Source organism: Pyrus communis, chromosome 13 (assembly GCF_041283825.1).
Source record: "Pyrus communis isolate YQ-2024b chromosome 13, ASM4128382v1, whole genome shotgun sequence".
Taxonomy (NCBI): Eukaryota; Viridiplantae; Streptophyta; class Magnoliopsida; order Rosales; family Rosaceae; genus Pyrus; species Pyrus communis.
The window spans coordinates 19635006-19661559 of NC_142577.1; the positions used below are offsets into that span (position 1 = coordinate 19635006).

Below are 26554 nucleotides of genomic sequence, written 5' to 3' on the forward strand. Positions count from 1 at the left end.
TTGTTAGCCTTGATTGTGAGCCTCAAGGCCTATACCTAAGGCCCTACAAAGGCACCTTTCAAGTTAACTACTAACTTATTTTGTAGCACACCAGCAAGAGCAAGCCCAACAACACGCCAAAGGCACCTTTGCCTCGAACATAATCTCTCTTGAATTATTACTTCATTTGACCACTATTCTTCTCACTTACTACTATTGGACTCTTTGTTTCCTTCATCTTGTTCCTTTTGCGGTCGATGTACGTACGTTTCAAATTTTTAGTATTTTATTAGACGACACTTCTCTTGAGTTAATGGTTGATTCTTATTCTTTGGGGATAAATATATCGAATGTTGTTTCTTTATTTTCTTATCTAGAGGAAGATTCTCTACCCTCCTAATCTCTCCTATTTGAATGGTCACGGTTAAGCCACGTCAACATCTTATATTGATTTTTTTATAAAAATAATAAGACAAAAAACAATGTGTGAGAGGAAGAGATGGAAGGGGATGAGAATAGCAGGGTAGAGAATCCTTCTCCTTCTTATCTACCTAGTAGTCAGAATATGTAAGCGTTTTGAAGAAGACAAAAATACAAAGTTTATATCCTTTGACTAATCCCTGTTTGGTCATACTGCAGTAAATTTGGTAGGGGTTCTAACCAACATGATTCTTTTCGGATCTTTGGTGAGAATCCTAAAGATCTGTGAATCATGTCCGTTCATCGTACATCGTGCAATCAATTTTTGTTAGGTACTATTTGTATTTAATTTTAAATAAAAATATTTAAAATAATTTCTGACTGTACGATATACGATGAACGAATATAATTCATGGATTTTCGAGATCCTCACAAAGAGGATCCAACGAGGATCCGAATTCAAATTCAAATTTCATTGTATATGTAGTCAGTCCATCAAACATTATATTGCTTCTCTCTTATTGCTCTCTTCGGGTTTGGCCTGTTATGTCTTTTCGTTTGTCTAATTTTTTTTCGCACGTTTTATTGTAGATGCATATTTCTCATGAACACTTTTCACTGATAGATGACCTTTCTTTATATATTCCTCATTTAGTATAAAAAAAATTACTTGTTAATAATTTACATAAAACATCAACTAGGAGATCTGACCCTATAAATAATAAAATTTTCCATTGATTAGGATTGAAAATTTGTGGGATCATGAGACTGATTAAATCCACCCTTGAAAGTTAGGGTTCATCCAACAATAATTAGCAGAAGACAGAAGTAAAGAATTTGAGCATATATATGTGCGACGAAAAGGACCAATTTTTTTGCTTCCCTAATGCGCAGGTTTGTTACATCGTGTTTTACGATTAGAAGAAGTATATTTCACCATCTTAAACTCTATCCAGAATCAAGATCATCCAATTAATAAAACAAGATGAGGACCCACGTGAAAGTTCATGCATCATATCAAATTCAAATCCTCAGTCAAATTAAAGGCCCGAAAGAAAAAAGCAACAGAAAAAGGTTCCAGCCACTGTTTTCATCAATCATGATTACCACTTTCTTTTCGAATCATGCTTAGCGTCTCCCTTCTCACCCTATATTAACCATGGTTGGTCAATTCATTCTCCCATTTAATTTTAAAGTAATGTTAAGTAGATTAAATTTGCAAACTAAATTATCGATCGCTGATAAGAAGAATAATTGTAGAGAGACCAAAATTTTAAACTATATTTGCAAACCAAATTATGTGTCATCAATAAAAAATAAGCACATTAGTCGGCAGTTAATTAATAATTAATCAACACTTAAAGTAATAATTCAATTATCAAGTTTCAAATTATTTAGTTTGCAAAATTTAATTTAAACATTTACTTTCCTTATCATTGCCCCTTATCTTAATTAGTATTATTCAGCAAGTCATCAATTATTCTATTGGACGGAGTTTTTATCTTTAATTCACTTTATTTCGCCTTTTTAGTCAAAATGGTCCTTGAGATTTGCATAACGCATCATTTTAGTCCTTGAGATTGAAAATCAATAGAAATGGTCCCTGAGATTGTTCACCATCCATTATTTTGGTCTTTCCGTTAAAAACTCTGTTAAGTGTTCCGAAGCTCTTGGTCGAAAGTTTGGGCAATTTTTAAAGCTTCGTAACTCAATCGTTTCTTAACCAAATTCGACCCATAATATATCAAAATGAAGATAGGAAAGTGTAGAACAAGATTATACCTATTTGGAATCCCAATGGTTGTCAGAGATGGCCGGAAAATAACCTGCAAGGTGACCAGTCCGCCGGAAACTAGGTAAAGTTTAAACGTTCATAACTTCTTCAATACTCAACGAAATTGAGTGATTCAAAAATGAAAATCATATTTCTTGACAAGACGAAAAGAATGGTACCTTTCTTGATGGCTAAATCGTCATGGTTTGGCCGGAAAATGGCTCGAAAGTCGCCGTCTTAGCCACTTTTGAACTGTTTTCTGGTCAAACTATGGCGAATTAGCCATCTAAAATGTACCATTCTTTCCATCTCATTGAGAAGTATGATTTTCATTTTTGAATCACTCAATTTTGTTGAGTATTGAAAAAGTTATGAATGTTTAAAGTTTACCTAGTTTCCGACGAGTTTTCCAGTTTTCCTACGGACCAGTCACCTTTCAGTTTATTTTCCGGCCATCTCCGGCAACCATTGGCCTTCCAAATAGGTATAATCTTGTTCTACACTTTCCTATTTTCATTTTGATATATTATAGGTCGAATTTGGTTAAGAAACGATTGAGTTACAAAGCTTTAAAAATTGTCAAAACTTCTGGCCAAGAGCTCTCTGACAGAGTTTTTAACGGAATGACCAAAATAATGGATGGTATAACCAAAGTGATATATTATGCAAATCTCAAAGATCATTTTGGCTAAAAAAACCCTTTTGTTTTAGATTCAAACATATCATTTCTTTTTCTTTTTAGTGTAGCTTCAAATATTCATATTGCTAAGGGTAACCAAAACATAAATGCTTCTTACGCACTTGTAACGTGGTATATACGTAGATGCTTTCTTCTTAAATGATTACATCTAAACAGTTTAATAACATAATTTGCAAATCAATAATGTGAAAAATCTAAGAAAGAAACAATGGTAGTTTGCAAAAGAAGAAAAAGATAAGGAAAACTGATGAAAATAGTTTAAAAGTTTTAAGTTTTAACGATAAGGACAAAATAAAGGGTAAAGTGAATAGTATCAGATTTGACTTTTTAGTGTAAAAGTATAATTTTTCATTAAAACGAACAGTATCGTAAACTTTTCGTTAAAACCACCAAAAGATCAAGAAAGCCAAAACAAGAAACACGATTTTGATGAAGCAGAGGTGAAAATGTTGCTGTGAGATGTTAGGTTTGTGTGAGTGTGTGCCAATAATTTTGCAAATAAATCCGAAAAAAACCCCACTGAAACTGAACCAAACCGTCATATGCCCATACTGCCATACAGGCATGCAGCCATACACCATCACATGTGAAATGTGAATATACATGCATGATTCTCCAGCTACCCGTCAAAGTCGTCCTCGTTTCTCCTGCCACGTGTTAGTATGCATAAGTTTTAAAAAAACTCCAGATACTGCTCATTTTAAATTGTGGAAACTTTAATAACACTTTAATGTTGGAAACTTTAATGAAAAACTTCAAATACTGTTCATTTAAAAAAAAAACTACATTTTTACACTAAAAAGTCAATTCTGATACTATTTATTTTATCCTTATAATTAAAATTCAAAATTTTCAAATCTTTTTAATTAGTTTTTCTTTAAATGTTTTTTTCGGATCTCTGATCACCCCCCTGCAACCGTGGTCCGTAGAGCCTGATACACAAGTTGTTGTTGGCTCATCTTGCAAGCAAGCACATAAGTAAAGGTTAAAGGAGTAGATGAGCATTCTCTCTATAGAAAATATGAATATTCTATCAATATTTTCATTCTCGTTTATTGGTTTGTTGTTCTCAGTTTAGGTGCTCTTTCCATCCCCTTATATTTTGTGTGGTCATAGTTAAGTTACGTCAACATTTTATATTGATTTTTTAATAGAGATAATAAGACAAAAAGAAATAAAAATATAAAATGTTGATGTGGCTTAACCGTGACCGTACAAATACGAAGGGATGAAAAAGGCACCCAAACAGGAGGGCGGACAATCTGACTCCCTCATTTATTGGTTTGTTGTTCTCAGTGCAATATTGTACAAAGAATCGAACTGTCTAATTTTTATATAACTCTTTAAATATTATTTACAAACCTTAATTAAATGTAGAACTTGAAAACATCTAACAATTATTCAATAGATAGATGAACCGTGTTTCTCACTCTAATACTAAAATGTTGACCACATTAATCAAACGGGTAAAGAATTTCTACTTTGGTTAGAAATTAGACTCTTCCAATCATCAAGACACGTTGAAGAATAAAAAAATAATAATCAGGAAGGTAATAAAAAAAATTCAATTGAAAAGGTTGTTAGCATCTCCATAAATATTTACCACCCACAGAAATAAATCCTCTATTGTCAAACAAAAATGTATTTACTCTTGATGGAGTAATTATATATGAATGTGCAGTCTCACTTAACAATCTAATAATATATCGAAATCATCGTTTAATAATATAGAAACACATGTTTGTTTCTCATACAAATAAGGCTTTCACCTCTATTAAGGAGTACGTGGATAATTTTATATATCTAAATAGCATTATTGTTAATAATATATATATATATATTACTGATGTCGTTTGGTAATGTGCAATTTTGATTAACGGTCTAACATCATACACTCGCTAACTTAAAAGACAAATTGTGGTTGGAAGCCAGTTGAAATTAAATTTGGTTAATTTTTTTTATTACAAGCGGTATCATTAAATTAATATATGCTATAGCGAGTGTTTAAATATGAAAAACAACGAGTTAAAAAGAAGAAATCTATCCATAAAAACAATTGATCACTTACAAATTACGTCAACAATTCGATTCCTATAACTTGTAACAACCATTACCATAACATATAAAATAATAGTCTTACATTGCATGTTTATTTTAGTATAATATTATGTACAATCTCAGTTAAAAATTGTCATATCCCCGCTCGGGGGACCACTTCTCGGGCCCGCTCCACCACCACAGCACGATATTGTCCGCTTTGGACCCCCAGCACACCCTCACGGTTTTGTTTCTGGGAACTCACACGAGAACTTTCCAGCGGGTCACCCATCATGGGAATGCTCTCGCGTGCTGCTCTCGCGCGCTACTCGCTTAACTTCGGAGTTCCCATGGAACCCGAAGCCAGTGAGCTCCTAGAAGGCCTCGTCCTAGGTAGGGATGAGAATATACATTTAAGGATCACTTCCCTGAACGATGTGGGATGTTACAAAAACTCTTACCATAATAAGCTATTAAAGCAAACACAAATTATTAAACAGAAGTCATTGGTTGCAGCCAGTTAAACTTTAAAAAAATCCTACTAGACTTTAGTTTATTGATTATGCTACTAAATTAGCAAATTAGTAACCCAAAGCTTGACCCAATTAGTTACTTATTAATTAAACTTTTGCTTCTCGTTAATCAAAGTTTTATTATAATTATATGCAAGGGAATGGTAAGCCGAGGGGAAACAGACAAGTACTTTTGGGTACGTACACTGAGCTTCCCATCAATCGCTGTCTGATTAGACAGTGGCTGATGGATGGAGCTCGACGACGGAACAGCATGGCAGCATGGCAGCATTGCAGCAGCAGCAGTGCAGCTCCTCCACTATCATCATGATCATCATGTGACGAATCCAACGCATCCAACACATCCTGTTTGTGTTATGGGGGCCACCCTCCTTCATCTTCTGCTCTGTTTGTAATTTTTTTTTTTTTGGTGATTCTCTTTCTTTCCATCTTTCCTGTGATAAGACGCAGACCTGAATTTCTGTTCGAAGTGTCAACGCCGTTAGATTTTCTCCAAAATGTAAAGTTGTTACCTTGTCTTTGTCAACACCTTCTACACTTTGTTTCTTCCTCTTCTCATTTTACCCGATATACACAGAATTTACAGTCCATATTTCAAAACCACTCCCATTTTGTTTATTTTTTGAATTGATTTTCGCACCGTTTTTGTTAGTCTGTCGCATATGTTTATTTATTTATAATTATCAGATTAAATAAATAAATAAATAAGAGAATTGTTATTTGCATTCTAAAAATCTCATTCTACACTCCAAACTTTTTATATTATGAAAGAAAAATACACTTGAAAGAAATGTATAATGAAATTTTTGGAATGCCAATAACACTTCCCAAAAATAATAGATAAAACTAAGGAAGAGAAACAAATGTGTTTGCTTATACTCTCCATGTTTTTTTCTAGCTTTGGAAATGATTAGAGTGATTTATATACTCTCTTTTATCTTCTTCAAATCTCTACCTTAATTACGACTCTTGATTTGTTTTGAAACAAATCATTAAAGAGAGTACATAAATCACTTTTTTAATGACAGTAGGGAGAATTAATGAAAAAAAATAAAAGTAAAGAAAAAGGAGACATGAAATGTGAAAAACACTAATCACTGCTATTTACATGTAATAACTCATTATCTTTAGGGGAAAAGTATTTCTTGAATATAACCCTAGGACATATGCATTAAAAACTTTTTTTTTTTTTTTTTTTGGTCAAGCATTAAAACTATCTATGTATTGTTAATTTATACAAAATTTTCTTTTCTATTCATATTTTAATTTCAATTTTAATAGAGACACTCTGAAGGTCTGAACTTTGAAATTTGATCTCATCGCATTAGGGAGAATCAAATCAATGATTCTTTTATCTTTGTAAACAGTGGCTACTAGAAACAGTGTTGAAGATTGCAGATTTCCACTAGCCCTACTCATTTAGGTGGACCTACCACCCAAAACATCCATGATGTCAATCACATTGAAGAAAAATTTGTACAAAGATGATGAGCAAAGCCCATGAACAATTCTGATGAAATGAAAATAAGAGAGGATTTGGAATTGAAATTATGAGAGAAAACGGGCAGAGAGAGAGATGGGGCCTCCCCTTCTCTTTTCATCTTATTTTTGCTTCTGCAACTTATAAACATATATAAACATCCTCATAAAAAACAGAGACAGCAGAGCAGAGCAGAGCATTATCTCCTCTCCCTACACTTACATCCCCATCTCCTCCCCTAATTACTTTAAATATATTATCTATAAATACTCCCTATTCTTAATTAAACCCTAATTAACTTGGATTAAAAGGTAAGATGATCAAAGATGGAAAAAAAAAGGAGAAATTAAAAAGCATTTCCATGTATAATATGGCATCAGATCTTAGAACCATTAACTGCAATCACCAGAACCACGACAAACTCAGCAAATTAACCCAAATCAGCAGCTGCAGGACCAATTTTCAGTCAATTGTTCGTTTTTTATTTTTCACATCACATTGCAACTTGAGGTGTTCTCATCACTGAAGAAGTGAGTGTATGGTTCACCAGCTGGAGGAGGAGCGTATGGGTATGGGTATGGCGCCGGTGGGCCGGGGGGCATGTAGTTGACAGCAGGTGGTGGCCTAGCATACATCATTGGTTGGAACCTCTCATTGCCCATTGCCCTTTGCTGGTTCATCACAGCCTGCAAGTATTGTTGTTGTTGGTAGGGGTTACCGGGCATGGCCTCAGGCCCAGCTCCTTGGAAGTACCCTCCGCCGGCGCCTCCACCACCGCCATTCATGGCACCCGCCGGAAGGCCTTGAACAGCTGGAATGTTGCCCATTTGGCTCATAGGCATGCTGCCCATTGGCCCCATTCCCATGTTCATGTTGCCCATCTGACCCACACTAACTCCAGGCATGCCCTGAGGACGCCCACCCATGTTCTGAAAAGCATTGTTCATAGCTTGAACTTCACTCATTCCTCCTCCGCCGCCACCACCAACTTTTTTACCCCCATTGCCATTGTTCATGCTCCCATTAGGACCCCCTTGACCACTGTTTCCATTCTTGGCATTTCCCCCACCACCATTTTTGCCTCCATTCTTTCCACCCCCGCCTCCTTGATTGTGGTGTTGGTCTCCACCACCGGCACCGCCCTTCTTTCCTGCACTTCCATTTTTACCCTCATTGTTCCCACCACCAACAGGCACAGGCCCACCACCACCTCCTCCTCCCTTCTTCCCATTAACCACAGCACCACCTCCATTCTGGGCACCACCATTCCCGCCAACACCCTTTTGGGCGGCGGCATTCATCATCTGAGGATGGTTCCCCTTCATCATCTCATTCATCATCCCCATGTTCGGAGGCATCCCCTGGCCGCCATTGCCCATCACCACAGGCTTCCCCTTTGTGTGAGGATGATGGGGCTCATCCATGTCATATTCAAACTCATCGTCGTCATAGTCATAGTCATCATCGTCATCAAGGTCATCGTACTCATCGTCACTCAAATCCTCTTCCTCCGGCATGTTGAACTTCACCGCCTTCTGGTTCGGGTTCGGGTTCGGGTTCGGGTTCTGGTCCTTGAAACTAAGGGGCATTTGCATGCCCTTCAATTGTGGCAGCTTCACATCTTGGAACCCCTTCATTTGCTGGAGTTGCTGCAGCTGGAGTTGCTGCTGGAGTTGCTGCAGTTGCTGCTGCTTGAGTTGCTGCAGTTGCTGCTGCTGAAGCTGCTGGTTCTGCTGCTGAAGCTGCTGGTTCTGCTGCTGCTGCTGCGGTTTCTGGCCGCCTTGTTGGCCGCTCTTTGGCTGGTTGTTAGCACCGCCGCCTCCGCCGCCACCACCATTCTGCCCGCCTTTACCGCCATTGTTTCCACCCTTGCCATTTTCAATTTGCATGTTCTTGAACTGATTAGGGAGGTTGCTCTGGTTGTTGTTTGCCTTCGGAGCGCCCCAAAGCTCTGCATATTTGCCGGATTTTGCAAGCTTCTTAATCAGAATAGCAGGGTCCACATTTCCGGAGACCGTCACCTTCCCCTGCTCTGAATCTATGTCGGTGGTGAAAACCCCTGTTCAAAAATTAAAACCCAATATTAACCAACAAAATTTCAGAAAAATGATGCAAACTTTGATATTCGTATCACACAAAACCAAAAGGGGAAACGTGATTCATCACATAGAAACATTTTTGTGACCGAATTTAAAATATGGGTTGAAATGGAGCATACCATCGATTTTCTGCAGAATTTTCTTTACTTTGTGTTTACATCCATCACAGTGGATGTTCACTTTGAGAACACATTTCTGCATGTACAAATAACCCAAAGAATACAGCAGAGTAAAAAGAAATATTCACAAAGGTGAATAAAAAAATAAAAGTAAAAAAAATAGAGACATTTGAGTTCAAATGAAGCAAAGAATTAATAACGAGAGTGAAAGAGTGTACCTGGATCTTCAAGAACTCTTCTTTACTCATAATCACAGCTCAAATGCAACAAATTAACACAAGGTTACAACTAATAGATCTAACAAACAGAAGCTACAGAAAACAGAGAGAGAGAGAGAGAGAGAGGGGGAGGTGAAATTACAGGAGCTACGGAAAATGGGTTGTTTCACGTTTCTTTTGGGGACTTTTTCCTAGCAAAGAACACAGAGAGAACAAATGGGTCTGCGTTTCTCTAAGCAGAGAAAGTTTAGAACCAACAAAGTTTCAGTCTTTGTAGAGAGAGAGCGAGAGAGAGAGAGAGAGAGAGGAAGGGAGAGAGAGGAGCTCAGAAGAAGAGGTGGGTAGACATTAAACTCTAATGGGTATCTCTGCTTCCTGTATTTCAGGGTTAGAGAGAGAGAGAGAAAGAGGAGTGAGCTAAAATAGAGAGAGAGAGAGAGAGAGAGAAAAAGAAGAGAGAGAGAGAGAGAGAGAGAGAAGAGAGAGAGAGAGAGGAGTGAGCTAAAACAGAGAGAGAGAGAGAGAAGAGAGAGAGAGAGAGGAGTGAGCTAAAACAGAGAGAGAGAGAGAGAAGAGAGAGAGGAGTGAGCTAAAACAGAGAGAGAGAGAGAGAAGAGAGAGAGAGAAAGAGGAGTGAGCTAAAACACAGAGAGAGAGAGAGAGAGAGAGAGAGAGAATGGTCCCTCCTCCAAGGCGTTTTCTCACTCTTTATTTTTGGGGCTTTATTATTTACTGATATTATTGCTATTTTATTATTTCTCTGCCCTGCAATTTGGCTTGGCTCGGAAGCCAAATAGTGATGGAGAACTGGGGGAGGAGGTTGAGTGTTAAATAGTGATGGTGAATTGAAAAGGGTAAGATTTGGATTTAATCTTTGATAATTATTATCAGCGGATGCGGATGAAAACTGTGTCAGATTTTCCTCTCCCAAAAATGGGTGGTACAATAAATAACGCCATTAAATAAGACCTCTTTCGTTTCGTGTATACGCTTGCTTTGTTGACGGGAAAAGCGAGAACTTGAACTTGGCAGAAACATTTTTACCTGACCACCTCTTTAAAATCGACTGGATTTTGAGGGTTTGAGTGAATCCAATGCCATTGAGTGAGTAAATTCCTCGCAATGTCAACTTCTTTTGACATAAATCAACCAATGGCAGGGATTTGTGGTGATGCAAGAGGTCTTAAAAGAAAACAAAATTCACACAAAAAATTTGAGAGGCATTTTATCAAATATATAATTAAGTAAAGTACAAAAAAACACCTCAATTATTGGTGTCACGACACTTTCATACCTCATCATTTAAAATTAACAATGACATACCTCATCTTAAGAATTTGTGCCAATGTCAGACATCCGTCAGTTTTTCTGTTAAATGCTGACGTTGTTAGAAATGGGACCCATTTTTATTAAAAAAATAATTAAATATTTAAAAAAAATAATTAAAAATTAAAAATTAAAAAAAAAACAAAAAAAGCAAAAAAAACCCATCAACCCGTGTCCCCCCTCCCCAAAAACCCAGATCCCCTTATCTGAGTTCTTTCCCACCAAACCCTCTCTCTTTTCTCTCTCTCATCTCTCTCTCTCGCCTCTCTCTCTTCTCTCTCCTTACAACCTACATCCCTAAAATCCCAAAACCTAGAAATCATTGCCACCCGTCCCCCCCCCCCCAACTTTCCTCTCCGATCCACCGACGACAACCCTACCTCTGTCGTTGACTCCAGCGATGACAGCCACGATCCCTAATCGCCCCTAAACCCTAACTCTAGCCACAACCTCCACAACAACATTCCCTTCTCCTCCTCGCCCCCGAAGTCTGCCCCTCCGGCGATTTGCGAGAGAAAAACAAAAAAATAACAACAACAACAATCCTAATAGAAAAACTCTCCGTTTTTCCCAGAAAATACCGAGATTTTCCCAGAAAATCAGAGGAGGCGTGAGAAACAAACAGAGAGTTGTGATCTGAAAGTGACTCTCTTTGGTTTGAGTTTCTGATAAATGGTGTATATAGGCGGGTCGGATGAGGAGGAGAGAGTGGAAGTGAAGTCCATGGCGATGGGTTCTGAGAGGGTGAAGCCTCTACACAATTTCAACTTGTCGTGGTATTTGAAGTGGGGGAACCAGAAGCACCTATGGTGCCAGAAGGAGAGCTCCGAAGCCAACGGGTGTGGCGGGGAAGGGTCTGGGGTTAATCGGCGATTGTCGACTTAGAGGATTAAGAGCTTGCCGGCAATGGGTTTTGGGATTTTAGGGATTCAGGTTGTAGGGAGAGAGAAGAGAGAAAGAGAGTGAGAGAGAGGGTTGGGTGAGGGAGAACTCAGAGAAGGGGATCTGGGTTTTTGGGGAGGGGGGACACGGGTTGATGGGTTTTTTTTGGTTTATTGTTTTTTTTTTAATTTTTAATATATAATTAATTTTTTAATAAAAATGGGTCCCGTTTCTGGCCACGTCAACATTTAACAAAAAAAGTAACAGAAAAACTGACAGACGTCTGACATTGGCACAAATTCGTAAGATGAGGTATGACATTGTCAATTTTAAAAGATGAGGTATGAAAGTGTCGTGACACCAATAGTTGAGGTAATTTTTTGTACTTTACCCTATATAATTTGCTCTTGGCTTTAAGAAAAACTCAAGTATTGAGTTTAAATTATGTAACTTAGCCAAAGGAAGGCCATTAGACTAATCTTAGAGACATAAATAGGTGAGATGAAATTGATGATGATAAGTTCAAACTGCAATGTTATATAAAAAATAGAGACTGACTTCAATACTTCTATGTAAAAATTAATAGGAAATAAAGTTAACCGTAAATTTAATATTGAAATACGTCTTGCACTTATAGTTAGGGTAAACAAGTTTTGAATTAGAGTCAATCCATGTTAAGGTTCTAAAAGGCGCTAGGAGCTAGTCAGACAGCGAGCTGTGGCCTAACGCCTAGGTGTCTAAGCACCCTTTCTTATTTTTTTAAATGCCTGAGGATTAATTGTAATGGTGGCTAGCCATTTAATACTTAGGCGGAGACTTTTAGAAGACTGATCCATGCTCTTGATGAAAAAATAGAATAAGAGCACCCTAACCCTTTCCCAGCTAGAGAAATCTTGTTCTGGAGACTGGTCGTATTACCTGAAAAATCATGGAAGCGCACTTAATCCCCTCACTACGACTACAGAGGTAGAGCACGATTTCCTCTCTTCCATATTAAGTTTAATCGGATGTTACAATATATACATAATCATATCCGAACTCAAAAAAGCTTACATACTAATTCGACTTACACGTATTATAAAGTTCATGACAGGATTCTACACAATTAAGGACACATCAAGTGTACTGCAAACACGTTATATTGTACACTCTAAACCCAACACATTTCATTTAATTTGGTCAACTTGTACAGTGAAAATACTCATATACAATGTAACATCAAAATACATCACTAGAGACTACAAAAGAAAACCGACCTTAAAAAGAAATATATTTAAATTGATAAACAAAATCTTACCACCTCTTAAAGGTGTACATAAGAAGATAACTGTGGTAAAAAGATTACCACCTATTGAGGATTTAACACGTGTACATAAGAAGCTCGAGTTGACACATTTCAAGAGGCGTGGTCTTGAAATTTTCGCTTAGCAGAGAAGATACATATGTCAAGGTCATATGCTCGCTACATATAGTACATCACAACATGTCGTTTTTCTTAGCAATGATATTAAGTCAAAACGGCTTAGCAAAGTTCACACTATTCAAATATAGCTAGACGTAATGAACAATTACCCCATCATGGTTGTGTTTGGGTGAATAATTAACATTGGGATGAATTCATTAAAATCCCAGGCCTGCAAATGCTTCTTGGCTATAGTTAGTTGAAGCACATGCCCAAACAGATTTAAATATCATTTTTGGCAGCTAATAGACAGCAAGCCTATGATAAAAGTGACAAGGGATAGAGGGCAACTCACTTTCTTTATTCATACATTGATTTCGAGATGCTTTGAATAGTAAGAAGTCAGTCAACTGGAAGTAGCATGATATAATTGTAGTCTTCGCTTGTTAGGCATATAGCTAGTCTTCTTTCTGAGCGAATGCTTACCTCAGGGCATCTCGTATAAGTCCTATGGTGATAAAGCTATTCTATTCTTTGGTGTGAAAGAAAGACGTTGCAGAGGCATGCCAGATCGAGATAGAGCCGACAAGAAAGGTCCCAAACGCCATCATTCTGAGATGAAGCATAAGCAGCCGAAGCTAGGCCTCAATCTTTTTTAGCTGGTTCTTGAGCTTTGTTTCGTCGAGTTTGAACTGAAATCCTTAGCTTAGGAGTTCCAAATCAAAAACCTAAAGTCGGTGAGGACAGTGTGCTGAGTAACGAGAAATCCTGTCTTGCAAGAAATCTATGTGAGTTTTGTCAGTCACATATAAAAAGTACTTTTCTGTGGTATGGGTAGGTAAATAACAAAACTAGATGATGACTCACCTTGCTTCATAAGCTATCACCAAAAATGGAAGGCTTGGACACTTGGGCAAGAAAGTCTATAAAAGCAACAAGGAATGTAGAAGAAAAGACTCTCAACACACTCAACTCTAAACTTAACAGCAAAAAACGAAATAGCTTTATTGTAACATCTCACATTGACCAATGAAGAGGCAGTGATGTGCCTTACATGTACATGCCCACCTTCATTTAGCACGAGGCCTTTTGGGAGTTTACTGGCTTCGGAGTTCATCGGAACTCCAAAGTTAAGCGAGTTCGCACGAGAGCAATCTCATAATGGGTGACCTACTGGGAAGTTGTCGTTTGAGTTCCTGGAAACAAAATCGTGAGGGCGTGGCCGAGGTCCAAAGCAGACAATATCGTGCTACGACAAAGCTGAGACTGGGATGTGACAGAATGGTATCAGAGCCACTCTAACGTGTGGTGCAAGTGTGCCGACGAGGACGTCGAGCCCCTGAAGGGGTGGATTGTACATCCTACATTGACCAACAGATAGAGGGTAATGTGCCTTATATGTATATGCCCACCTCCATTTAGCATAAGGCCTTTTGAGAGCTCACTGGCTTCAAAGTTCATTGGAACTCCAAAGTTAAGTGAGTTCACATGAGAGCAATCTCAGGATGGGTGACCCATTCGGAAGTTCTCGTTTGAGTTCCCAGAAACAAAACCGTGAAGGCATGGCCGGAGCCCAAAGTGGACAATATCGTGTTACGGCGGAGTCGAGACTGGGATGTGACAGAATGGTATCAGAGCTCTGTCGTGTGGTGCGAGTGTGCCGACGAGGATGTTGAGCCCCTAAGGGGGTGGATTGTAACATCCCACATTGACCATCGGAGAGGGGGTGATGTGCCTTATATGTACATATCCACCTCCATTTAGCATGAGGCCTTTTGGGAGCTCACTAGGTTTGGAGTTCATTGGAAATTCAAAGTTAAACGAGTTTGCGCGAGAGCAATCTCAGGATGGGTGACGCACTAGGAAGTTCTCGTCTGAGTTCCCATAAACAAAACCGTGAGGGCATGGCCGGGGTCCAAAGTGGACAATATCGTGTTACGGCGGAGTCGAGACTGGGATGTGACATTTATTTTGTCTACCCCTTTCTTTTCAAGCATTAGGACCACTGTAGAAAAGCTCTTTTTTGTCAATTTTTAGAAGCTCTGCTACAATTTTCTTTTTGTAGTATCGAATCCCTTTTGTAAACCTTGGTTATATTCTACTTTCCAAAAATGTATGTTTTGTAAAACACAAGGAGAATGGTCTGTGAGGAGACAAAACTTGCTCTAATCTCCTACATTTGCATTTATATACAGTAGATCTAACTTTTATGCATCTTATTTGGTCTTTATGTTCTTTTCCATTGCTTATTGTGGGGTTTTCTGTATATTTAATCCTATCAAACTAATTACTCTTATTTCTATATTTTTAATAAAAGTTGATCGCTGAGGAAATCACCTAATTAAACATGAACTCCCTTATGAATGGACATACGATGTTCAAATAAAAATCCTTGTTTACAAGGCAAGAAAAAGAACTTGATATAGACTTAACCCATCTGTAAACAATCCCAACGAATTAAGAAGTCTAAATGACTTGTGGCGCAAGCAACTAACGAATCTAATAACCAAAAAGATAATATGTTGAACAAAGATAACAGTGGCATGCTCAGATCTATATTAGTTTTGATTGTGAGCTTTGGAGCCTAATAAATGCCCCACAAAGGCACCATTCAAACTAATTCTAAACTTATGCTGCAGTAAATCAAGCAACGAACTTTGCCCGACAGGCAAGACAGAGGGAGTTGTGCGAGGGATAATCTAGCCCGAACAAGTTGAATAAGGAATGATCCTGCATAATCAACAACAAGATAATAAGGGTAATGCTAAGGAGACTAAATTTGTAGACTAGATCGTGGCTTAATTATAACCATGTTGGTTATACTCGATGTGGTTCTAAAACAAGACTATTAATTGGCACTTATTGTCACGTCTCCCAATGTCAGACGCATGATGTCTTCATGGGTTGGATTACGAATTTCAAAATTGACAATCACGTAACGCCATGCGTGTCTTAGTGAATCACCTTCAAATTTAAAATTGCCACTATATAAATACTTAGTCATCGACCTTTAAGATGTAATTATTCATGTACCAAGAAATTTAGAGCTTACATATTTATTTAATCTACTACATCTATCTTAGGGATTATAGAACTTGGTTCACACCACATAGTTGTGACAAATCTAACTTGTCTATCCTTTTCTTAGTTGCAAAGACAGTCGAGTAAATTATACGCGTGTGTAAAAATCATTCTCCACAATAACAGTTCAAAATCATTATGAATTTGAAACAATATTTTATTTTCAAATACATAAACAAATGTAAATAAAAATTGTTTAGAAAATTGAATCAATTGGTAAACTGGACTAACGAAGAAAATTCTGAAATTGCTCTATTAATCCAAAATTTTAGATACTGTTTTTAAATGCCATTAATTGATAAAAAGAACATAAAAGTATGTGAAAGAGACTAGCTTAAATTCCACAATCCAATTGCTAATCCCCCATGCAAAAATATCATATTCCCAAATGGTGGAAATAATTCGACAAAAAAAAAAAAAAAAAAAAAACTGTTATTAGCACTCCAAAAATCTCATTCTACACTCATTTTAAGTGTATTTTTTTTTTCTAATTATAGAGAATTTGGAGTGTCAAATAAGATTTTTGGAGTGATAATAACAATTTCCAAAAAAAATGATGGAAATGAAGAGTGTAAGTATCCTTTTCTACATGTATCATTCATTCTCCCCAAAATTGTTTGCTAGTTGATACACCAACTAGAAGAAAGAATTTCCCAATTGGGCTAAGGGTTTGGTTCAATGGAAGCTCCATTATTTATGAAATGTGGGAAAATATGGGGGAAAAGGAAAAAGTGAAAGAAGCTTTTTACAATATAAACTACCTAAGATTTTGGTATTTTCCACAAAAGCAGTGATCCGTGGTGAAGAAATTGTGAGTATTGGCTGTCACAGAAGTTTTTTAGAAAAAAAGAAAGGTAGCTGTGGATCAGGTTAACAGCAATTAGGCAGAAGAAAGCTACTGCAGAGGGCCACAAGCAAAGTCCTCTCCTCCTCCTCCTCCTCCTCCTCCTCCTCCATTGATGCAGATGAACCATGCTTTGCTTGCTTCCGGGTAGGTTTTTTCATGAGTTTTGGACACTTGTTTCATGAGGTTACCAATCATTGATGTCCTTAGAAGCCTAACGGTGAGGTGAGAGAGGTGACAATAAAACAAAACCCTAGTGGCTTTTTTCCCCCTTAAGCTTTTGCTTTTTACCCCTTTGAAGGGGCAACTTTACTAGTAAAAGGATGTTTGAACGGTGAGAAAAGGGACCTAAACCAAATGGCTTAGTTTCCTGTTCTAATTTAAACGAAGAGGATTGCTTTTAAAGCATTGATTGTGTTTTTGAGGTGACTTGTGGATTAGGTAAAGGTTTGAACTAAACCATTGACAAAAGTGACACTCATAAACAGGGCAAGATCTGCCTTGTCATTGGTTGTAATCCCTGTTTCTCTGTCTCTCATACCATGAGACTTAGCTACGCTAGAATCCCTCATAAACATTGGAGATTGTGACCGGTTGTATATTCATTTGTGTATATTAATCTAATCATGTGAAATCTGCTTTGTAACTGGTTGCATATCTCTATCTCTAGTTGTATGTGTGCATATAACTACCTCTCATTACGTGGAATCTGCTTCGTAACCAATTGTGTATTTACATCTTCAGTTGTATATCTGCTTATGTTTATCTCTCTCATGTGAATTCTGCCTTACAACCGGTTGTATACCCTCTTATGATGAGATAGATAGACAGACCCAAAAGAATATACAACTGGAAATAGCTGAGAATCTCAGGGAAAACATATAGAAAAAAGGGTGAAAACTATTGTGGGGTTTTCAATTTCCATTTAGCCTCCATACACAAAGAGACGGTGATCAACACGGCAACACTTGAAAGCAGAAAGGTCTAAAATACAATGGGGCCTTTCAACTTTGTTGAAATTTGAATGATGTCAAGCGGGTAGCTCAGTAGCCTCTCTTATAAATGGAACATAACATCTTTTCAGCGTGAGGGTTTTAAAAAGGAATGACTTGGGCGGCCAAGCAATGCCATTGCCATTTATGCAGAATTTGTCACATGAAGCACCACATGGCCCTCTGCACAGAGAGAGAGAGAGAGAGAGAGAGAGAGAGATTTAAGGTCGTCATTTATTAGATTTTTGCCTGCAAACCAAAAAAATGCTTGCCAACCCACATGCTCTCTGCAAACGCTTTTTACTCGTTTCAACCCTTGATTTTTGTGTGTGTGGGAAAATAATGGAGGGGTGGATGCTAAGAAGTTGACTTTTGACACAATGATTCGTCTGTAACTTGGAAAATTACCATAAAAATACAATGTGCTTCTGCAGATTATGTGAACGTAATAAGTAAGATTCTAACAATTTCGATCAGAAGTCCGTACGCAATGACAATAGTAATTAATGAAATTTGTCACAAAATTTCTTTGTTGTTCTTTTTCAAACCAGAAGAGAAAAAGGAAACCAATTCTTTGCACAAGTGTTTCGGAACGATATCAACAAGTTGCAGAAGTGAATATACATATATACAGTGCTTAACAGACTGCAACAGACAACATTATGAAGGATGCAGGATATACAGAGGAAAATGGGTGATCAATATAGGACTTCTATGGCTCACATTTGGTGTAGGCAAATAGCAATGAATTATACAGAGGTACCCTTAAATGTAAGAATACAACGTGACGAGGTAACGCATGAAGTTTTGTATGGTAACAACAAAACAGCTGGTGATTTCATAAACACTGCTTGGATAATCTAAGCGGGATATTACCAGCAATTTGTAATGTAGTTAAGGAAGGTTAATAAAGTAGGATTATGACACATACGAAATAAAGGACTCAGACCAAATACAGAAAGGATGTTCAATAAGATGCAAATTGTCCCACCTAAGCTTTATAGATTCTTAAGTTGTTCCTTTACACTCTAACTTCAACGGAAAACATTCCCTCCCAAACTTTTTCAGATGTATCCCAGAGTGAAAAAAGTACTTCCTTGAGACACAGAATGTTTGTCCTTCTAGATGTCCCAACCTAGAATGTTCTTCATTCTCTTCCTTGAATCCATATGTACACATAAAGATATATACATCGCATGTAAAGATATCATAGAGAATTGACTAAAGAAGCGGAAAGTTAACAAACACATGCCTCTCCCGCTTTCTTCTTCTCCCCCAAGAAAAGAAAATGGTGAGGAGTGTGGAGAAAAAAAGCATGGAAATTGATAACTTGTAAGGAAATACTGTAAACCTCATAAAATTCAAAAAGTTATTCAAACATCGCCTTGAATATGGAAAATGAAAAGATGAAGGCTCCTTAAATGTATACAAGCTTCAGAAAACAATCAAGGAAATCAAACCCACAGTTTTTACTTATTTGTTTTTTTTTTTTTCCTTAAATTCTAAACAAGTTGCTTGTAGAGGGAACCATTGAAGAGAGCTTGCGGTTTGCACACACCATGTGTATGTATAGTAGTTAAGAAATTTCAGTCTTTGAGGATCAAATTTGAATCATCTATGTAAAGATAGTCACATGAATATTAGAAAGCAACGCAGCAATTACAATATACAAAACAAAACAAACAAAAATGCCTTTATACAAGTGAAAACACACAGATAAAAAGAATTCGATAGTCATACCACAATCCACGTAGTATGGAGAAACAAGTATCTTCATTGCTCACTTTTATTTATCTTGATCTCTATAAGTTCCTCAATGGGTTGACGGCAGATAGGGCATTTATTGGATTGTATCCGCAATTCTTTTGCACAGTCAGTGCACATACACTGGAAAATAGAAATGAAATGAGAATAAACAACTGTAGTCTATAAAATTTTAACCAAAGAAGCAGGATAACAAGAAATTTAACAGAAATCTAGTGTGGGACTATCACAGATGCATTATTGGATGAGTCAAGCCCATCTGCCTGGATGAGTCTATTCACGACCACAAGAGACATCCTCGAGCACAATGGGCTTGAATCTTCCAGACCATCATTCTTTATAGATTTTCTAGCATATGGTATAAGTGCAGATTCTCCAGCATACTCTATGATAATTAGAACCCTCTCAATATAATTATGTATCTTAGACACATTCTCACCATATGTCGACAAGGTAACACAGCAGTGTCCTTAGGCTCAGTCATGCATATCACGCATTCCTTCCCTGGTTCAGTGTCATCAAAGCTTTCCACTGTCGAGGTTCCTATTCCATATATCTCACGTAGCTCATACCGAACTTCATCAATCCACAGTATCTGCCTAATTACTTTCACTTGGAAATGGTCACCATTGTTCTTTTCCAGTACAGCTTGAGTAATCTGCATACGAGGGGAAGCATCTGGGGCAGGCTCACCAACATGCTCATCTGTTGAATCAGGTGGCAAACATGTTTCAGCAGATATCACAAGGGGAAATACATCTTCTCCAGGTGATGGTTTTGAAAGATCATCCAACTCAAAGAAGCCTAAATCAATGCCTGTTCCTGAGGGCTGACGAAATTTTTGGCCAAGACCCTTCTGAAAGGGAACTCTCACCGGTATAAATGCTTCAGGAAATAGTGGAACAAACCTACACTCTGGCTCTTCCTTGGCAAAGTAGAAAACCGTGACGCTGTCAATAAGAAGACTTGATCAGAAAAAAGGAACGTGATATAGCCCTTAAGAAATGACGACCACCTAACAATACTGTTAAGAAAATGGAAACTGTTACCAATAAACCATGGAGAACTAGCCATGGTCTTTACTGTTAGAAAATCATGACCGTGGCCAAATAGGCATGTGATGTAAGCGGAACCCACTTTTTTTTCTATATACGGAAAACGCATAGGGTGAGTGCCATATACATGCACTACATATATAGCTGGCTCCACGCAAATGCTCAGCAGGAATATGCAGCAATCATAACACAAAATGTTTTACATAGTGCTACTTCTGGACAGTAACTCTTGCACTTAAGAATGCTAATCTCACATCAAATATATAGACAAAAGTGCAGACAAACTAAAGCGCCTACCAGCATGGTTTTCTGCATAACACAAGTAGCACTAACTCAAGAAAGTTGTATCCAAGCACTTTTGAAAAGCAAATTAAATATAATACTTCAATGAACAAGTCACATATTTTATCATAAGTTCATAACTCTTTTTAATATGAGGATCAAAAGACTCAATTTACTGCTTCAAATTGCATTTTAACGTTTTTTTTTTTTTTTTTTTTTTTTGTTTTTTTGTTTTTTTGTTTTTTTTCTCACACTGCTCAATTATAATTTGATATTTTTAAACCTCTAGACTGAAAGAAATGTGGATAAACAAGACATGGACTATAGCACCACTGGTACTAGAAACAGGGTGGACCAAATAATAAAGAGTTGCTTAAAAAAGAATTGCCTTACATGAAGCGCAAGAGCATATAGACTCAATTACAAAGATAAAACTGTTACTTTACATGATGATTTCTCAAAACCTATGAAATATTTGACGAAAGCTCTACGAAACAGTTTCAACATAGCTGCATCTTACTTTGGTAAAGATAATCAAATGTGAGAAGGTTCGGTTAGATGCCAGTATGACCCTCTTTTCTGTAGGATTAGTGAAGTATATCAAAGGTAGTATGACCTCCTAATCCAGAGTTTATCATGAAAAGCAGTAATCTGGAAAAACTGAAAGATAAGCTAGGCCCAAACAAGCGATTGCAGTAAATTATAGGGTTCTTTAGATATAGACCCTTGCAACTCTTATTTTCTAGACAAGAACCCACCTAGATATATTCCTTCCTATTTCTACTTCCTCTTGAGAGCAGTGTTCAACAAACAAAAGCAAAAAAATTAAGCCTTTGTATATGATAGGGAACCTTCCTATGGGAGGAGGACCCATACCTTCTCAAGATAGAAAAAAAAAAAACCTAGAGCTTCAGGGTGCAGAGCTCAAATTTCTACCAAATAATTATACTTCACACACAAATGTGAAATTATTTGAATCATTGATTTGCCAGCGAACATTGACGGCCGTAGCTAATTTCTTGTTTATGTTCATATCTACCACTGTCATCCCCCAAGCGAGGAAACATATTAAAAGGCGAAATTCATGAGCTCCATTTGTTTTAAGAATTCCATCAGCAATTACATCAGCTAAAACTCAAATATAAGCATCAAGTAACAGTCGTTTCATAAGTCCCGCATCTTATTAAACTTTCATATGCTTAGATAATCAATATAATGGCAGTTTGAATTCAAATTGTTATGTATAACTCACAGAGTATTATCTCTTTACCCTTCTAATTGATCACATATGGGAACTTTATCCCACCTCCCCTAATTTCATCTGGTTCAGTACCATAGGAGCAACACTATCATTCCATTTTCATGGATATCGACAATGAATTCGAAAGCAGCATCATATTTCTCTTCCCTTATATCTCATTAACACGCACACTCTCTGCCTATTAATTGCTACGGAAATTCCATCTCGGCTAACTCAAATTCTTAAACTTAAGCTTATACTATTAAAGGTTTAATATTCTCAGGTCCTAAATGCCGATAACTTTGAGATCGAAACCCCATCCCATTTCTTGTCCACAACACTCAGCATGAATACAAAGAAAAGAATCTATCACAAGCTACAAGCTTCAAACATAGACATAGACATAGAACAATTCAAGAAGCAAAACAAATACAAAGAAAAGAATCCCAATTTGCTCACCTCCCATCATAAATGGCGTCAAAAACGAAAGACACTAAATGCTGATCAGGGTTCAGCTCATCAATCTCAAGCCTCAACGTGTCCTTACGCACGTTGACATCGTTCTTAACCTTCTTGGCGTTCTGATGCTCAACGTAAGGCGGCGGAGGCGGAGGCGGAGGCCGAACTGCGGGCCACCCATTACTCTGACTGGCACCATAATTATAAGGCCGCTGGTAATTGTAATTGTAATTGTAACTGAAGCGCCCCATCATGGAATTCCCATGGTTGCAGGAGTTGTATTGGCCGTAGCTGTAATGGGTTTGCGGCGGCGGAGGCGGGAAAGGAAGAGGGTGGGTGGGGTAAGGAGCTCTGGGCTGCGGTCCTTGTGGAGTGTAAGGCGTGGCGGAATTGGCATATGGGTGGTTATTATTTGAAGTAAAAGAAAAAGAGGAAGAAGAAGAAGAGGCAGAAACCAGAGGACCAGGTGGCGGTGGAGGAGGAGGTGGAGGTGGAGGTGGAGGTGGCGGTGGCGGTGGCGGTGGAGAAAGAGAGGCATGTTCTGATGAGTAATAAGGATGAGAACTTGAGATGTAATGGAGTTGACGTGGCGGCGGTGGCGGCGGAGGCGGTGGTGGGTTTTGGTAATAGTTGTTTCTTCTTCTGCTGCTGCTCCATGAAATCCCCATTTCTGAGAAATTTGGGGAAGAAGAAAAGATCAAAGCTTTTGGGTTGTGAAATGTGAGTCAACAAAAATGGTGGGTTTTGGGGAGGCTTGGTCTGGAAACCGCGCGTCTAGACGACGACTGTAGGAAAAAGGAGAAAGGAACAAGATCGCGTTTTGTTCGCGTGAAGAGTCCAATTATTTGGGCTAAATTTTTTTCTTCGTCCGTATGGTGAGTCATTATTTTTAAATTGACCTCTATAAAAACAAAAAAGTGTTAATTTTAATTCTGTGATGAAGTTCGTTATCAATTGTAGTCCAAATTAAAATTTCTGTTAAAATCTCATCCACATGCAGAGGTAAAAAAGTCATTCCATTCTCTTTCCTTTTCTTTTTGGTAATTCCACTTTTTTTATAATCAACAAAAACAAAAAAAAAATCTCTCCCCAATCCCTACCCTTGTTAGCCACATCAACAACGACCACCCACCACCTTCCCCCCTCTCTCCCACATAACACTAGCCATCCCGTCCACCACTGTTCTTCTTAAAATGAAACTAAATTTAATGTTTGCATAATAACTTATATTATAACCTAAACGCGGTGCGGTACTTTGTGATTTTTTAAATCTTGAATTTGAACTTTTGGCTATCTTGAAATGAGAAAGTCTGGTAATATGAACCTTGTAATTTTATTGTTTATTTATTCTTTTATTGTAGCTCTAAAAGTGTTAAAAATAAAATAAAAAATTATGTCCATATGGCACTTTATGTTTGGTTGATGGAATCAATAAAAACAAAAATAACAATTTTTGTCCTTACAAATAACAGAAGAATGAGGAAAAAATTCAATTTGGACAATGAGTGATAACGAATTTCACCACATAATTACAATTTATAACTTTTTCACCACATGAATCTATTTAAAAGTAGGATATCACCATAAGGATCACGAAAAAAAATTGACCAATTATTTGTGTATAAAAACGTTAAGGATACTATTTGCCACGGTTTGGGGTAATTCGAGGTTTATATAGAATTTTAGGTTGCTGACATATTTTTAAATTTTTTAACACTAATTTTGGTTGGTCTATGATTCAACATTTCTGACTTTGATTATTTATTTATTTTTTTAAACCAATGGATTCAATTCTTTCATTCGTAAGGTTGAATTGAATGGATTTGAAGGGATTAATTTCTGAAGGCTTTTCGTTCCATACGTGCGTCATTACGAGAGATAAGCGTTTTTTCAAACTTGGAACTTTGAATTAAAAAGAAACAAAAACACTATTAATCAATTAAGCTACAACATATTGCAAAATGATTAATTTAACATAAGCAGTTTCAGCAAACAAAGCAAGTAAATTTGTACATAATACACTTATTATTAGACATAGCAATTTCTTATACGACCCGTTAATATGACACATAAACGATACGAAAATAATGAGTTTCGGGTCAACACGATAACTAATCGGGTCGTTATCAAGTCACACGATAAGAACATGTTAATAATGGGTCCTTAACAGGTTTACACGAGAGTGGCACGCGGGTAACCTGTTTTAACACGATAAAAAAAAGGTTATTTTGATGATTTTAATTTTTTAAACTACTATAAAATACAATAGATATAGTGGATATGTGTGTATTGTTTATTAATTATTATTCTATATAAATTTAAAAAAATTTAGTTTTATTTATTTATTTATTTGTTTTTATAGTATACTATAGGCAAAGAGTGAGAATAAAAAATTATAAAACACATTAAAAATAAAATATTAGGTAATTTAAAAATACCAAACATATTAAAAATTATAATAATTAATTTACAAGTGCAAAAAATGTGAAAAAAATATAAAAATGCTCGTAATCGCATCCTCTACGTTTTCTGTCACATCCCCGCCCGGGGTGGAACCACTTCCCAGGCCTGACTCCACTACCGTAGCACGATATTGTCCGCTTTGGGCTTACCATTCCCTCACGGTTTTGTTTTTGGGAACTTACGAGCAACTTCCTAATGGGTCACCCATCATGGGATTGCTCAAGCCCCCTTCTCGCTTAACTTCGGAGTTCCTACGGAACCCGAAGCCAGTAAGCTCCCAAAAGGCCTTGTGCTAGGTAGGGATGAGAATATACATATAAGGATCACTCCCCTGGGCGATGTGGGATGTCACAATCCACCCCCCTTAGGGGTCCGACGTCCTCGTCGGCACACCACGGTCAGGGTTAGGCTCTGATACCAAATTGTCACATCCCTGCCCGGGGCGGATCACTTCCCAGGCCCGACTCCACTACCGTAGCACGATATTGTCCGCTTTGAGCTTACCATTCCCTCACGGTTTTGTTTTTGGGAACTCACGAGCAACTTCCCAGTGGGTCACCCATCATGGGATTGCTCAAGCCCCCTTCTCGCTTAACTTCGGAGTTCCTACGGAACCCGAAGCCGGTGAGCTCCCAAAAGGCCTCGTGCTAGGTAGGGATGGGAATATACATATAAGGATCACTCCCTTGGGCGATGTGGGATGTCACATTTTCAGGATAGGTACATCCTCGTTTGAATTTTTAAAACTATGCAAACCCTCATGAATAATATTTTTAAGGGAGTTCAAAATGAATAAAATTCATAATCATTAATATAAGTTTGAAAAATGCTAAAGCATATATCAATGCTCATGATTGCATCATTTACGCTTAGGCGATGGTTACATGGCCGTTTAGGTTTTTAAAACCCTCCAAATCTCATGAATAGTGTTTTTTTATTTGAGTGCAAAATTAATAAAATTAATAATAATTAGTGTAGAAGTGAATACAATCACTTATAATGACAAGCTTTATAACTTTCGTGGAAGGGTCAACTCCAAAATCTAACACCATAATCCATAAACCTTATATTTGAATTTAACCGTCAATTGTTGTTTACACTTTATTCTACTCGCCGAATTTCATTTTTTAGATTTTCTTTTTTGAAAAGTGATCTTTTAGCAAATGTAGAAAAATGAACAGTTCGGATCATTGATATGACATTCCAATATTTACGGTTAACTAAAAAATGAGTTGATGTTATATAGTTTCTAGAGAAATTATAAACTTCGAGCTATATTTTCACTAATGGTAAAACTCTGAACGTAATATCAACGATCCGAACCATTCATTTTCCTGCATCCTCTAAGAGATCATGTTTTCAAAAAAGAAAATTTGAAAAGAAAAAAAAAATTGGTGAGAAGAAT

The 26554-nt window shown here is 37.3% G+C and overlaps 2 protein-coding genes across 6 annotated transcripts; both read right to left on the reverse strand.

The window, feature by feature from the left end:
* Nucleotides 1–6991: 6991 nt before the first annotated feature.
* LOC137736768 (heavy metal-associated isoprenylated plant protein 32) lies at nt 6992–9863 on the reverse strand. The gene is made up of 3 exons (XM_068476028.2): nt 9360–9863; nt 9142–9217; nt 6992–8982 (listed from the first exon to the last, which is right to left on the reverse strand). Exons 1-3 carry the CDS (start codon nt 9387–9389, stop codon nt 7412–7414), a joined length of 1677 nt encoding a protein of 558 aa, XP_068332129.2. The 5' UTR covers nt 9390–9863; the 3' UTR covers nt 6992–7411.
* Nucleotides 9864–17776: 7913 nt separating this feature from the next.
* Nucleotides 17777–23563, reverse strand: LOC137737997 (putative E3 ubiquitin-protein ligase LUL4). 5 transcript variants are annotated; one of them, XM_088683041.1, is made up of 4 exons: nt 22687–23563; nt 20090–20600; nt 19627–19773; nt 17777–18069 (listed from the first exon to the last, which is right to left on the reverse strand). In XM_088683041.1, exons 1-3 carry the CDS (start codon nt 23352–23354, stop codon nt 19660–19662), a joined length of 1293 nt encoding a protein of 430 aa, XP_088539167.1. In that variant the 5' UTR covers nt 23355–23563; the 3' UTR covers nt 17777–18069; nt 19627–19659. The 5 variants fall into 5 exon arrangements, with proteins under 5 accessions (XP_088539167.1, XP_088539169.1, XP_088539170.1 ...); XM_088683043.1 differs by lacking the exon at nt 17777–18069 and adding an exon at nt 18492–19044; XM_088683044.1 differs by lacking the exon at nt 17777–18069 and adding an exon at nt 18492–19153.
* Nucleotides 23564–26554: the final 2991 nt, after the last annotated feature.